At 40.5% G+C, this 13,363-nt stretch overlaps 1 protein-coding gene across 2 annotated transcripts in view; it reads left to right on the top strand.

Annotated features, from left to right (window-relative positions):
• LOC122667521 (protein NO VEIN) overlaps positions 1–13,363 on the top strand; it is an 81,135-nt gene that overhangs the window by 15,982 nt on the left and 51,790 nt on the right. Inside the window, exons 4-5 of one of the 2 annotated variants that reach the window (XM_043863812.1) lie at positions 2,614–2,718; positions 9,863–10,033. In XM_043863812.1, the coding sequence (XP_043719747.1) occupies positions 2,614–2,718; positions 9,863–10,033 (276 nt within the window). Of the gene's footprint in view, positions 1–2,613; positions 2,719–9,862; positions 10,038–13,363 lie in introns of both variants that reach the window. The other variant, XM_043863814.1, reaches the window with a different exon arrangement.

Raw genomic sequence — 13,363 nt, 5'->3', positions numbered from 1 at the left:
TAGGCCAATTCGAAAACTTGGTTTCGAGGCCCAGATTTTTTTTTTTCCGCCTTGATTCTTGTTGTACTGCCTATTTTTGACATTTTGAACCCAATCCATGCATTAGTTTCACATAGAGAACACTCAATTAATACTTTTGATTTTGACCTAAGTTTGATAGTGTATATTCACTATATTGTTCCTAGACATGATATCGAATAAGGTTTGACCAAAATATAACTCCTTCAATATAAATCAGATTTAAGCAATCTTGGATTTGTTGGAAAACTCAAAGTTTTCAAACAAATCCAAGATTGCTTAAATCTGATTTATATTGAAGGAATTCAACATTTAAAAGTTGGAAATTGCACCTACGACCGAAAATCCAATTTTTGTTCTTGAACTGGGGGTTGACTTTTTAACTATTTTATTGGATCCAAATAAGGGTATTTTCATTTACTTAAATGATATTTGGCATAACTAAGTGCCTGTCCTGGTTTCAAGCCAGGTTTCCTCAAGTTTCGATGGGGTTTAGTGAATTTATATAGGTGTTCAGGTCAAAACTTGCAACATTACCGAAATATGGCTGAAAAAGTGTGGAAACCATGCGTAACCTATCAAAACCATGCAACATGTGGTTCAACCGAGTTCTTGAACCATGCGTAGATGATGCAGAGCTGAAGCACTACATCTGCTAGAAGAAGAAGAACAAGAAGCTGCTGCCCAACTAGAAGTGTTAGTAGTATTAGTAGTGGATCCATACTTAGGTTTTTTTTAAGTGTTTTTTATGTTTTTAAATTGAACTGGCCCAACCTGGTTGAACCAGTGGCTCAATTTAAGTGATCGGAGTCACCCCTTTTATTTATTATTTAATCTTTCCTTTTTTTGGGTCCACACCACCCTCCCACGATATAGAGAAGAATGTGGGCTAGTTAAGTCGGCTAGGGGTCTTGTAGACTCCTAGGCGGATTAGGTGTAAGGCTATAAGCCATTATTTTAAGCAATAGAATCGTGGAGCTCATTACTCTCCACTTTGAAATTAAAGTTCTGCTTTTGCAAGCTGCTGCTACTTCTCTTCCACTGTGAAGTTGCTTTGTGTCTGATCAAAGTAGGTGGGATTGGTGTGTGATCCAATCGACACCTTGCAGTGTGAAGCCCGGGCGGTTTGTACAAGCTCTCCTTTTGCAAGTTTCAATTTTTATTCAAGGTTCTGCTGCTGCTGATTATTCTCTGCAACTACAAGTAAGTTTGAGCCATCCCCAACCCCATACTTTTTTTTCTAAACCCTCTACAGCCCAACCCTAATTTCCGCCTTTTGTTTTCTTCAAATTCCCATAACCTAAAACACTCACAGTCCTAATCCACCATCAGAATCACTTCAAATTCAAACCACACCATCCCCAGTACACCCCCTCCACTCGATCCAGACCTTTGCCCCCATCCAGTCCTCAAAACCCTAAATTCCCTCAACTCCCATTAAACCCCAAAACCCTAAAATACTGTCCAGACAATTCCAGCCATTAAAATCCTTCCTTACTTTGGCCGAGTGCTCATCTCCACCCCTGGAGAACTTGATCCAAAGCTCCCTCCCTAATTCCCTTTATAATCCCTAGATTTCTTCACTTCACCCTTTTCAAAAACCCGAAACCCGAAGCCCGAAACCCTAACTTGCTGCCATTTAAGTTTTCACTTTTCCGCTCATCAATCCATCATTGGACCTTCACTGATAGACTCCCCTACACCTGCCTAGCATAACCAACCCTTCAAACCCTAGCCCTAATTTTGACCTAATTCCATATTTTACACCAATCGAATTGCCTGTTCATAGCAGATCCTGTAGTACTGGTCCTTAGTGGGTCTTCTACCTACCTAGGACTACATTAGTAGAGCTTGCGGATTCATCTTCAAATTGAACTAGCTGACCTGGCTGCTGATTTGGATGGTGAGATGGACCAAAACGACTCCATCTGAACTGGTTTCACATGGCAGAAATACAATTGTGAAGAGGATCATTTTAACCACGTGTAGCCCTATTTTTAGGTTTTTTCCTTCTATTCTTCTGTCTTCCTGTCTTTTGGAGTAATGATGCGACGATCCCTATTTCCCTGCTTTTGGTGACAAGGACAGTTATGTACCTACATTATTCCTAATGTCATTTGCATGCTTGAAAACTTTTTGAACACTTAATTCCTGAATGCATAATTTGTGTTACCAACTGGTCACAGGTTGGTCCAATGGTAAGGTTGCTCCATTGTGACCAAGTGGTCACGGGTTTGAGTCTGGAAACCGCCTCTCTGCGAAAGCAGGGGTAAGGCTGCGTACATTATGACCCTCCCCCGACCCTGTTGTGGTGGGAGCCTCGTGCACTTCATACGCACTTTTTTATTTATTTATTTAATTTGTCTTACCACCTTTGCTGTGATGTCATTGTCATTTGTTATTATTATTTTTTTTTGTTTTTCCTATTTCAATTGAATGAATGGAACTGAGTGACAATATTATATGAAATTCATTACAAAATCTCTCTCTCTCTGTCTGCCCCGTCCATCTCCCTCTTTCTATCTGTCTGTCTTTGTATTTGTTTTCTTTCAAACATTTGATGCTGTTCTCAAATGGAGACTTTGTCCTCTGTAGGTTTTAGACAAGATGGTGGACTTCTATCACTCAACAGGCCGGCGAAGAAAGTTAACTAAATCGATGATCTCATCATACCCATTTATTGGATTACTGAATGTAGCTGTAAGTTTATTGTCTTCATTCTGTTGCCACATTAATAAATTATACAATTGTCTATGGCATTTATTTAGTAGCATGGCTAAGTGTCTGGAATTATGATTAATGAGCAGAATGCTGCAGCATCAAATTACACCCGACAGATATCTAATGCATCTTTAGATTCTTTTCTCTATGCATTCTATTCAACTTTAGCCTATGGTCATATGGTGGTTTTGATTTCCCCAAGAGCTTCAAGTTCACAGTACAGTGTCTACATTCTTATTGTGTACATAATGGCATAGTATTAAATCTCGTTTCGTTTCGGTGTTTCAGTCTGACCGTTCGATGAAATTTCGTCGAAATATGATATATATTTTTTTTCTGTGGGTGTAAAATGCCAAAAATGACCGAGATTTCCAAAATTTCCGTAATGAGATGACCGAAATTTCCGTAATATTCGAAATATTGCATTTTTCAATTCGATGTTGCATTTCATTCCGACTCGATCGAGATACTTGAAATTCTCGAAATCTCGACCGAGACGAAATGAGTTTTAGTTCTATGCATAATGGAGAAGTGGTAATGGAGACTGGATATATATGAAGTGTTAATGGGCCCTTATTTAATTGTGAGGATACTTTTTGTTACATTAATTTCAATTTGTCGGTTATTTGAACCTTCACCTAATTGGGGAGGCAATGTTCAAAGGTTTGGGATTGGGGCCAAATGGTCCCAGCTGATCATGATCTGATCGTGATGGATCAGCAGATCCACTGACAGGATCAGATTATACAATATGTATTATCCTATCCTAGTAGAGGATAAAAAATTTACTATAAACTACTCACTGTTTCTTTCTGAAAAAAAAAAATGTTAAGTTGCTTGGGGCTTTTTCTTATTTTCATTTCTGATACAGGAAAATCACAGAAAAGGCTTATTTTTAGTCTAAATAAGTCTTGGGATGAGCTATGTACATATTGGGCTTATGGTCCAATGGATTGGATTATAATGGGATTATTTAGCGGGCCTATATTATGAGGGTAGTAGTTAAGAGCACAATTTTTATAGTCTAGTTCTATTTTCCATTCCCAGTAGTTCAAATTTAGCTTGAGCTTATTATTTTTGTGTTTTTTTATTGTAGTGGACCAATTGTGCCCAAATATTAGGGATTTAAGACCTTTATAGGATCAGTGTTAATTTCTATTTTAGTAAGTTCTATTCTTAATTTTCGATCCTCTCCCTCGACCCTCCCATGCTCGACTGCCCTGGGGTGGTGCTGCCGCCGCCCCCTGGGGATTCTTCCCCCTCTCTCTCCATCACTACCCTTCAGTCTGCCCCTCTCCCTCTCATGAAGGCCTGGCCTGGTCTTCTTTGGATAGACTAAGTCTCCATTGGGGAAGTGGCGCAGGTTGGAATGCTAAGATCTGAAATAAATCAGGTTCTGGTTTAGGGGTAGCAAAGGGGTGCCGCAGGGATGAGGAAAGATGATGGGTCAGGTGGAAGTTGAAGGGTCAAATTCTAGAAGAGAAGAAGAAGATGATAGGTTGAAAATTAAAGAAGATAAGGGGAAGAAAACATGGGAGAAGAGAGAGAGAGAGAGAGGGTAGGAGAGAGAAAGAACTCACCAAAATGTGAGAGGGGGAGGGGATGCTCAACTCATTACTTGGGCCAGCAAGGCTTCAGTTTCATTTCTTCAATTCAATCTCAATGTTACATTCGTTGGCTACAAAGGTAGTATTTAAAGAAAACGTAACTCTTGAAGTAATAAAGGACTAGAAACTAAAAACAAGAAAACATTAATTGCTTAGCCATAGACTCTTTGACTATCATAAAAAACTGAAAAAGACTCTTTAATGCATCTAGAAACTCAAAAGAACTCAAAAACTAAGCCTAGGAATTTGAAAAGGCAAGTACTAACAATAAATAAAGACTTACGAATACTAAGACACATTAAAATATTATAGTGGCTTCTTGGGCTAGCCTACGAGGGCCTCACCAGTAAAGAAAGTCGCAGGCCCAGGCTTGGCCAGCTTAACCCACTGCTGTGCTTGGTCTTGGCCTAGTCTTGGCAGCCTGCGGCTGGGCTTGGACCAACTTTGAGGGTTAATCCCGCATGGGGGGATCTGCATCAGGGAGGGTCTCCCCCTTTGCTTTGTGCCTCCTACTACCATTGACACCTCCAAAGTTGCCCACTATGAATCTGCCATTTTGATTAATGAGGCAAAGAAGTGGGAATCTTACCTTGTGGGACACTTCATCGGTAGTAAACACCCCTTCCCCATTGTCAAATCCTCCCTCTCTAAACAATGGAAGCTGCATGGTTCTATAAAGACATACCTCTTGGACAATGGTTTCTTTACATTCCGAGCTCTTGGAGGAGACCCATAGAATGTCGAGTGGAAGCCAGTCCTATTATGGGACTGGTAACTTCAACTCAACAGACTCAATCTCAACGACATAACTCTCTGGGTATCTCTTACTGGTCTACCGTTGCACTTCTGGTGTGAGGATGGACTCAACATTGCTGGTTCAGTACTGAGTAAGCCTCTCTACTCAGATGGGAGGACCAAGAAGAAAGATGGACTTGCTTTGCAAGAATTTGTGTTGAGTTCAATGCTGATGCCCTATTGCCTTCCTCCATCTTCGTAATTGACGATGATGGATTTTCCTTCAAGCAGCAGAAGTTTTGACTGGGATCCGCCCCATTGTACCATCTGCAAGGTATTTGGCCATCTCCTAGGAAAATTCTCCCTCAAACTTACTGTTAACTCTGGGCACCCTCCCCAGCTTCCAGCTAGCCTAGCGGTGACCGTTGTCCCTGCCGCTACCACTGCTGAACCTCATTAGACCACCCTGACCTCTTCTTCTATAGTTCTATTATACCTGTCTCCTCTAGTATCCCTGGTTTTAGCAACCAAAAGGATATCACTTCCCTGTACGGCTGTACCCCCCTCCTCCCTCTGTTGATCCCTATCCTGGTTCCCCCCCTCTCTCTCTCTCTCTCTTCACCGCCATCTGCACATCTCTGAACGTCGGCAAGCATCCGCTTCCACCTCCACCTGCGGCATTGAGCCTGCCATCCCTTCTCTCCCGCTGGTCCCTTCCTCCTTTCGTATCGTTGGGCAGAGCAGGTGATGCAGAGCTGAAGCACTACATCCGCAAGAAGAAGAAAAGGAGGAAGCTGCTGTCCAAGTAGTAGTGTCATTATTGTTAGTGGTGGATCCATAGGTTTTTTTTAGTGTTTTTTATGTTTTTAAATTGAACCAGCCCAACCTGGTTGAACCAGCGGTTCAATTTAAGTGACTTGAGTCACCTGTAGTTTATTAAGTAATGTTTTTCTTTTATTTGGGTTCACACCACACTTCCACGAATTAGAAAGGAGTTTGGGTTTAGTTAAGTCGGCTAGGGGTCCTTTAGACTCCTAAGCTGAGTAGGAGTAAGGCTATTAAGCCTATTTAAATTAATGAAATTTGTGGAGCTCATTCATTCTCCACTTTTTTAAAATTAAACTCTGTTTTGCAAGCTGCTGCTTCTCTTCTTTGTGAAGACTGCTTTGTGTGTGATCAAAGCAAGGTGGATTGGTGTGTGATCCAATTGACACCATGTGGTGTGAAGCTTGGGTGGTTCGAACATGCTTTCCTTCAAGTTCTCTTCTTCAAGATTCAATTTTTATTCAAGGTTGTGCTGCTGCCAATTGTTCACTGCATCTACAAGTAGGTTTGAGCCATCCCCAACCCCATATCTCTTCTTCTAAACTTTCTACAACCCAATCCTAATTCTCCTCTTTTATTTCTTCAATTTCCCAAGACCTAATTCACTCACAGACCTAACCCTCCATCAGAATCCAATCAAATTTAAACCACAACACCCTTAAAACACCCCCTCCACTCTATCCTGACCATTCCCCCTTTCCATCATCAAAACCCTAACTTCCAGCAATTCCCATTAAAACCCAAAACCCTAATTTTCATTCCAGCAACATCCAGCCATCACCTGCCACTCAAACCTTGGCCGAGTGTCACTCTCTACCCCTAGAGAACTCAACTTGAACCCCCTGCCCTAATTCCATCTCTAAACCCTAGATTCCATCACTTCCATCTTTTCAAAAACCCGAAACCCTAACTAGCTGGCATTTAAATTCTTACACTTCCACTCATCAAACCATCACTGGACCAATACTGATAGACTCCCTTACACCTGCCTAGCATAACCATACCCTCAAACCCTAACCTAACCCTAACCCTAATTTTGACCTAAAACCTATTTCTGCCCTATTCGGACTGCCTGTTCATAGCAGATCCTGAAGCTTTGGCTCCTAGCTGGTCTCTTTGCCATCTAGGACTACATTAGCAGGTTTTCCGCCTTGGGTTGCGTGGGCGATACTCCTTCCTCTGTGACCTTGGTCACCTCTGCCCCCTGCCCATCTCCCCCTTCTTTGCTGACCTCTCCGCGGACGCCTGTCATCCACCCATCTGATTTGTCTTCACAGCCAGTTGTTTCCCTCAACGCCATCTCCTTCTCCTTGTTGTTCACGCCCGCCATTTCGAATCACATATGTTCTGCGACCTCAGCTTCTTCTGTTCCTGATGTAAATCGGCTGTCTAAAACCAGCCACAAAAGTAGGGATTCTTCCCTACACCAGCAGTAGTGTAGGTGTAGGGATTCCCCTACTCCAGCACTAAATTGTGGGATTAGGTTTAGAGTTTATTTAGTCTTTTATTTGAGTTCAATTTGGAGTTGTAATCCTAATTGGGATTTAGCTTTGAATCCTAGTTTTAGTTTGAGTCCTAGTTTCTAATTTTTGTTGGGAGTCCTAGTTCTCTTTTGAATCTTAGTTTAAGTCTGTTTTTCTATTCAGCCATGATGCTATAAATATGTAAGAGTTCTTGAGAGCGAGCCCCCACGAATTAAAGAATGCAGAATTTTTGTTTAATGCAATTGTGAATGGAAGTGTGTGGCTCCCATACTCAATTCTGTCCTCTCTCCTACTCTTTTATCTCTGCTGCTGGTTCTTCAAGGTGATCCTTTGCAATTTCAAGAGGTTTCTTATATCACAGATTTGGTGATTGTTTTTAACCACTCAAGAGGGCTACTCGATCCATGTTGGTGAAGAATCAAGTCACAGATCTGGTTGGTATCCGATTTCTCCCATTGAAGACTCGAGTTAGTTGATCTCCAAGCTTCTTCTACTGCAACTTCTGTATTCTATTTCAATTTATTAACTCTGGGTTTGGAGCACACCCTGCAAGCATCATCTTCTCTTCTTGTTCCAGATCTGATATTCAGTTGGTGACGGGTTTGTCTGAAACTCTAGTTTCTATTTTCATTCTTCTACTTTCTAATTCTGTGATTTCACCATAACTTTACATCAGACCATCAAAATCCACCCAAACTTGGACCGAATCTCCCTCACACCTGGTGGGAAACTCGATTTTGGTTAGAACCCCAACAAACAACCCTAAACCCTAAATTCCATCGTTATTTTCTTTCCAGAAACCCAGAAACCTAACCCTAAATTGCTGCAATTCAATTCCAACACATTCTTCTCATTAAAACTTAATGTAACCTTCACTGATAAACTCCCCTACATCGACTTGGCTTAACCCTACCATCAAACCCTAACCGTATTTTGACCAAAACCCCAATTTTTGACCAACCCAATTTCCCAGTTCATGGTAGAGCCTGGTTACTGGCTCCTAGTTGGAATGTCTACCAATCTAGGACTACATCACTTCCCCCTCTCTTACCTCTTCCCATCTTATCTTCTCCCGTGGGGCCCACTATCTGGATTTCGCGAGAACCTTCTTCTCACTTACTGCGCCTTAGCCCCTCAACTACCTCTTCCTCTCTTGATCCCATCTCTTGGCCCAATCCTAACCCCTTGCACCAGCCCATCCACTCAACCACTCCTCCCTCTTTAGCCCAACCGCCTGGAACCAATGGAACCCAACTCCTCTGATACGGATCCGAGGTTACAAGACCCGTATTGGATCGCTTATGGGCCCACCCGATCGAACATAAGTCTAGCAATAGAAGGGCAATGACAATCTTGTAGTAACCAGAATTTTCTAAAGGGGTTGTTAGGGAAGTAAAGAAGAAGGGACGCAAAGGGGAGTACTATTTATTAACTAGGGACAAACTTGGAAGCAAATATAAGGTATGAGACAAAACACTATTAACATAAAAGGGAGGGGTAGAGTTGAAACCCAACCATTAAGAGGGGCTAAAACCAATATATCGTGAAGGTTTTCTTCAACCCACGGTTACCATCAGCAAGGCGGAAAAACCAGATTGATGGCGAGGCTTCGACTCCCAACATATGATCATGTTTTGATCAACATGATCTGAAATTCTTTGAAAAACATTGCAACTAACAATATTTCTAAGGGCAACGAGTGGTTTTCCAAAACAGCAAGCAAAACCAGAGTTTTAGAGGTCTGAAACTGAGCCCTGCGGTGACTTTATGTTCAGACCTGCAACTGGTTTAATCGCCTGATAGGATGGAGTTCCAGAGCCAGAGTTTGGGGGGGGTTTGAGATGTTCATGTACGAGTTTTTTTCAACCAAAACCTCAGGTTTGATTGGTGGTTTGCCAAGGAATTCAATCAACTTATATGGGATTGTTCGGCAGCCCAGCAAACAGAGTAATAGTATAAGTTTCAAGGAAACTGAAGCAATGAAAGGAGACAGAAGGTGAGAGGATGAGGGAAGGTGAGAATATAGATTGAAGGCAACTGAAATGAGAGATGGTCACACGACCTGATTCATACCAATCCGACGCAAATAAAGATTCCTAATAAAACTCAAAACTGAAATTAAACCCAATAACCTAATTTGATCCATTTCATCTTCATATGGATCCCCCAATGGGTTTGGGCCAGTCCAAGGAATTGCTTTGGCCTTCTCCTATGTATATTATTTTTAGGGCGATTGTTCTCTGGCTGGGAGCGCAGGCTGCGCCCAGACACATGGGGCGGTCATTTTGGCCATTCAAGGGGCCGGGGCAGTCATTTCGCCCACCCTCCATGTTTCTGGGTGCTTTCTGCGCCCCCGGCACAGAGAACATTTGGCCTTATTTTTATTACAATCCGTTTTATTGATACTATTTAGTTGGGATAAGGCTGTGTTGTTGTTGTTTTGTTGAGACTATGCTTTCATTGATATTGCAGATTAGATCTGTTAAAAGTGGAATGTGGGATAGCCTCTATGACACTTTCCAATCCATCAGTCAGCAGAGATTTATTACAGCAGATTCTGATCAGTTTAATGACTTTGAAACGGAAGATTTTGGGCCATCTGAAAAAGATGCTGTATCTGGCAGTAACCATATTTCTGAACTTGTTAGTAAGTTATGCTTGCCACATGAATCAGATTGTAACAGTATTCATTTTCATTCTTCTTTTTATTTGTTGTCTATTAACTTGTCTTACCCTTGATTTCCTCCAGAAATACACATCTTTGAATTGTTTTTCATTAAATTATCCTTCCTTTAGATGTCAAAACCATGTCTTGAATAAATGGGAAAGTTCTCCCTATTCTTCTTCTTTTATAACTTTGTTTTAGATTGAAAGTTACTTGCTGATGATTTTTTAACTCTGATTTATGTGTTCCTTATCAACATTGTGTTGGGAGTTTCTGTTTGTACTTTATATGCATGTGCATAAACACCACCACCTCACCACCATCACACATGCACATAGAGAGACATACATGGACGCACCTGCAAAACGTGTGCACATCTCCATGCACACATGCACACATTGAGCCAATTTTGATTTGAAGGCTTATAATATATCATTAACATTCGCTAGAACCTGTTCTGAAACCAGTTTTGAGTCTTACGATCAAACATGTGTGATGCAGATAAAACACAAGTGGGCTTATTTAGTGGAAATAACCCTTGGGTTGGGTTACATATATATTGGGCCTTTGGTGATGCAGATTTATCACCAAACTGGGCTTCTTTTATTTGGAATAAGTCTAGGGTTAGGTTATATACATGTTAGGCCTTTGATCCTATGGGTTTTCTATGTAATAGGCCACTTTTATGGGCCTAAAGTTGGGGTACATGAGTTGCATACGGGATTAGCCCCATACTTGGTTTATTTTCATGTTTCTTAATGTTTTAAATTGAACCGGTCCAAAGCCGGTTTGAACTAGTGGTTCAATTTAAGTGATTTTATTAGTTTTTCTTTTAGTTGTTTAGTTGGGTTGGATTAGGACTCTATTTTGAGTCTATTTCAGTTTCTTAGTCAGTTTAAGTTATCTAGTAGGTTAAGGAATGGGTTAGGCCTTTCCTTTTTAGTGGAGGAGTCTAATTTTGAATCTTTTATATAAGGTTGTAAGGGAGGCAAGTATTGAATACGAATTTGATTAATGAAAAAGCTTTTGCTTGCTGCCATGGTTGCTGCTGCTGCTCCTTGAAAGTATTGCATCCTTGTTGGTTTATGAGTTTATCAAGGTGGAAAGGGTAGGTGGATCTCTTACGACTCCTTACGCCGTGACGGCTGGGAGGATCTCCATTGAAGGTGGTTCTATCCTTCTCCAGTGCTCAATCCAGTAAGTTAGTTTAATTTTCTGCAATTATCCTTCTCTCCTAATCCTCTACAGCCTTCATCCTTCATCAGATTCAGCCCAAATTCCCATTAGAACCCTAAACCTACAACTATTCTTCTTTCCTTCTAGAAGGTCACATACAAGGTGATTTTCGCTAGAATTCTGCCCAGCCAAATCTAATCGTTAGAATCATCTCAAGTTTTGATCTAATGTTCTTGAACCTAATTCATTAACTCGATTTCAGTTTGGTGCAATTCTGACATGCAGATCTGTTCCTGCTGTGAATTTTCAATTCTGCCCTTATTGTTATATTGTTCTTTTGAGGTCACAATTAATACCTATTCTGCTGATCTGTTATTGCTGATTCTTATAGGCTAAATTTACATTCGATTACTGAACATAACCCTAATTTTTGATCTCTGAATTTCCTGGTTAAATTACTGTTTTGCCCTTTTCCTAGTTGTACTAGGATTCCCCCATATTAGTTGATCTAACCATCGGATCATTTCCAAATTTTCCTTTGATCCAATGCGTTATCTTCTAATAGAGCATTTTAATCGGCCTAAAATATGGGTAGGGGTAGGAATACAGGATTAACTTTATCAGTTAGTCTTTTTAGAGTCTATTTCTTTATTTATAATCGTTAGTAAAGTGTTTTAGTCAGGCGGGAATAGGCCTCTATGAGTCCAACCTCATTTCAAGTTGTATTCCTTTATTTTATGCAGAATGCAGTCAGCTAAGACTACCTTCATAGCAATCCATTGGCTGGAGGAGTTTTAAGCTTAGTTTGAGTCTTTTATATAAGGTTGTAAAAGGCTTCTACACTGGACATGAATTCAATGAATTGAAATTTGCTTTTGCCTTTTGGTATTTTGAGATTTAGAGCTCTCTCTGCTTTGATGATTCAATAGAAACCTGTTAGTGATTCTCAGAAAGCTATGGGATGATTCCAAGGTGGGGTTTGGTGCATAGTTGTCATGGCATCTGGGTAACCCAAGGTGTTGGAGGGGGCCCGGGCCCTATACGCAAGGCAACACCCAGAAGGCACCCACCTTGACAACTATGGTTTGGTGGGATGCTAACCCTAAGTATCAGTTGGGATTCTTTATTCATATCCTTTTTTCTACTTTTCTTCTTTTTTATTCTTTAAATCAGGTCAGTTTCAAATCATATTTTTTCCTGGTCAATTTAAACTTTCCTATTTGAGTACAAATTCTTAAAAATCTCAGTTTTGGATGTAATTCTGATTTCCTATTATTGTCCTGCTGCTACTATTATTCTGACCATAATTGCAAATCTTATTTTAATGCCTGATTTCACCATCGATTCAGAGTTCGAACTCTGTTGAAACTCTTCAATTTTTGGAAATACAGAAACTGCTTTCCGTTTTCCCTGCTAGTTCTGTTTCTTTGATTGGTTTAATTTCCCACTGAATCAATTCTGAATTCTGTTTAAGGTTCCGTTGAATTCTGGCTGTTTTGACCATTCAACCAAAATTACTTGTCAATCTGACTTTTTTTCATTAAGTTATTAATGTTTCCTTGAATCTGGGTTTTGGTCTCTTGTTTGCATTTTTGGTTTTCTTGGGTTTTCTAAACCATAAACGTTAGTGTAGAAAACCTAGGACCTGTAACCAGTAACTCCAGAGAGAAGAAAAGAGAGAAGAGAAGATGGAAGTTGTAAAATACTTGAATGAATGAATTGATAGGTAAGCCCCTCTAGTTGGGAAATTACAAATAGACTAAACTAGGCGATGTGGGACTAAAACCCACATAGCCGACATAAACTTAATAACACAAGAATAAAACTACCCCCAAAAAGACCAAAATACCCCCACGGTATTCTGGAGTACATATTCCAACACTCCCCCTCAAGCTGGATTATACAAATAAGAGAAGAAGGGAAAATCCAGCTTGAACTAAATAAAACAAGAACTCCGTAATAATGCTAACACTCCCCCTCAAGTTGACGCATACAAGGTACTAATGCCCAACTTGAACAAAAAAGAGAAAAAACTAAGTTGCAGCAGAATCCAGCTTGACATATGAATGCAGCTCCCAAATAAACCTTCAAGAACTTGAAAAAATAGATCTTCAAAACTTGGGCAGACTTGA

This window comes from Telopea speciosissima, chromosome 7 (genome assembly GCF_018873765.1).
Source record: "Telopea speciosissima isolate NSW1024214 ecotype Mountain lineage chromosome 7, Tspe_v1, whole genome shotgun sequence".
Lineage (NCBI taxonomy): Eukaryota > Viridiplantae > Streptophyta > Magnoliopsida > Proteales > Proteaceae > Telopea > Telopea speciosissima.
This window is presented reverse-complemented; position numbering and strand designations above follow the sequence as displayed.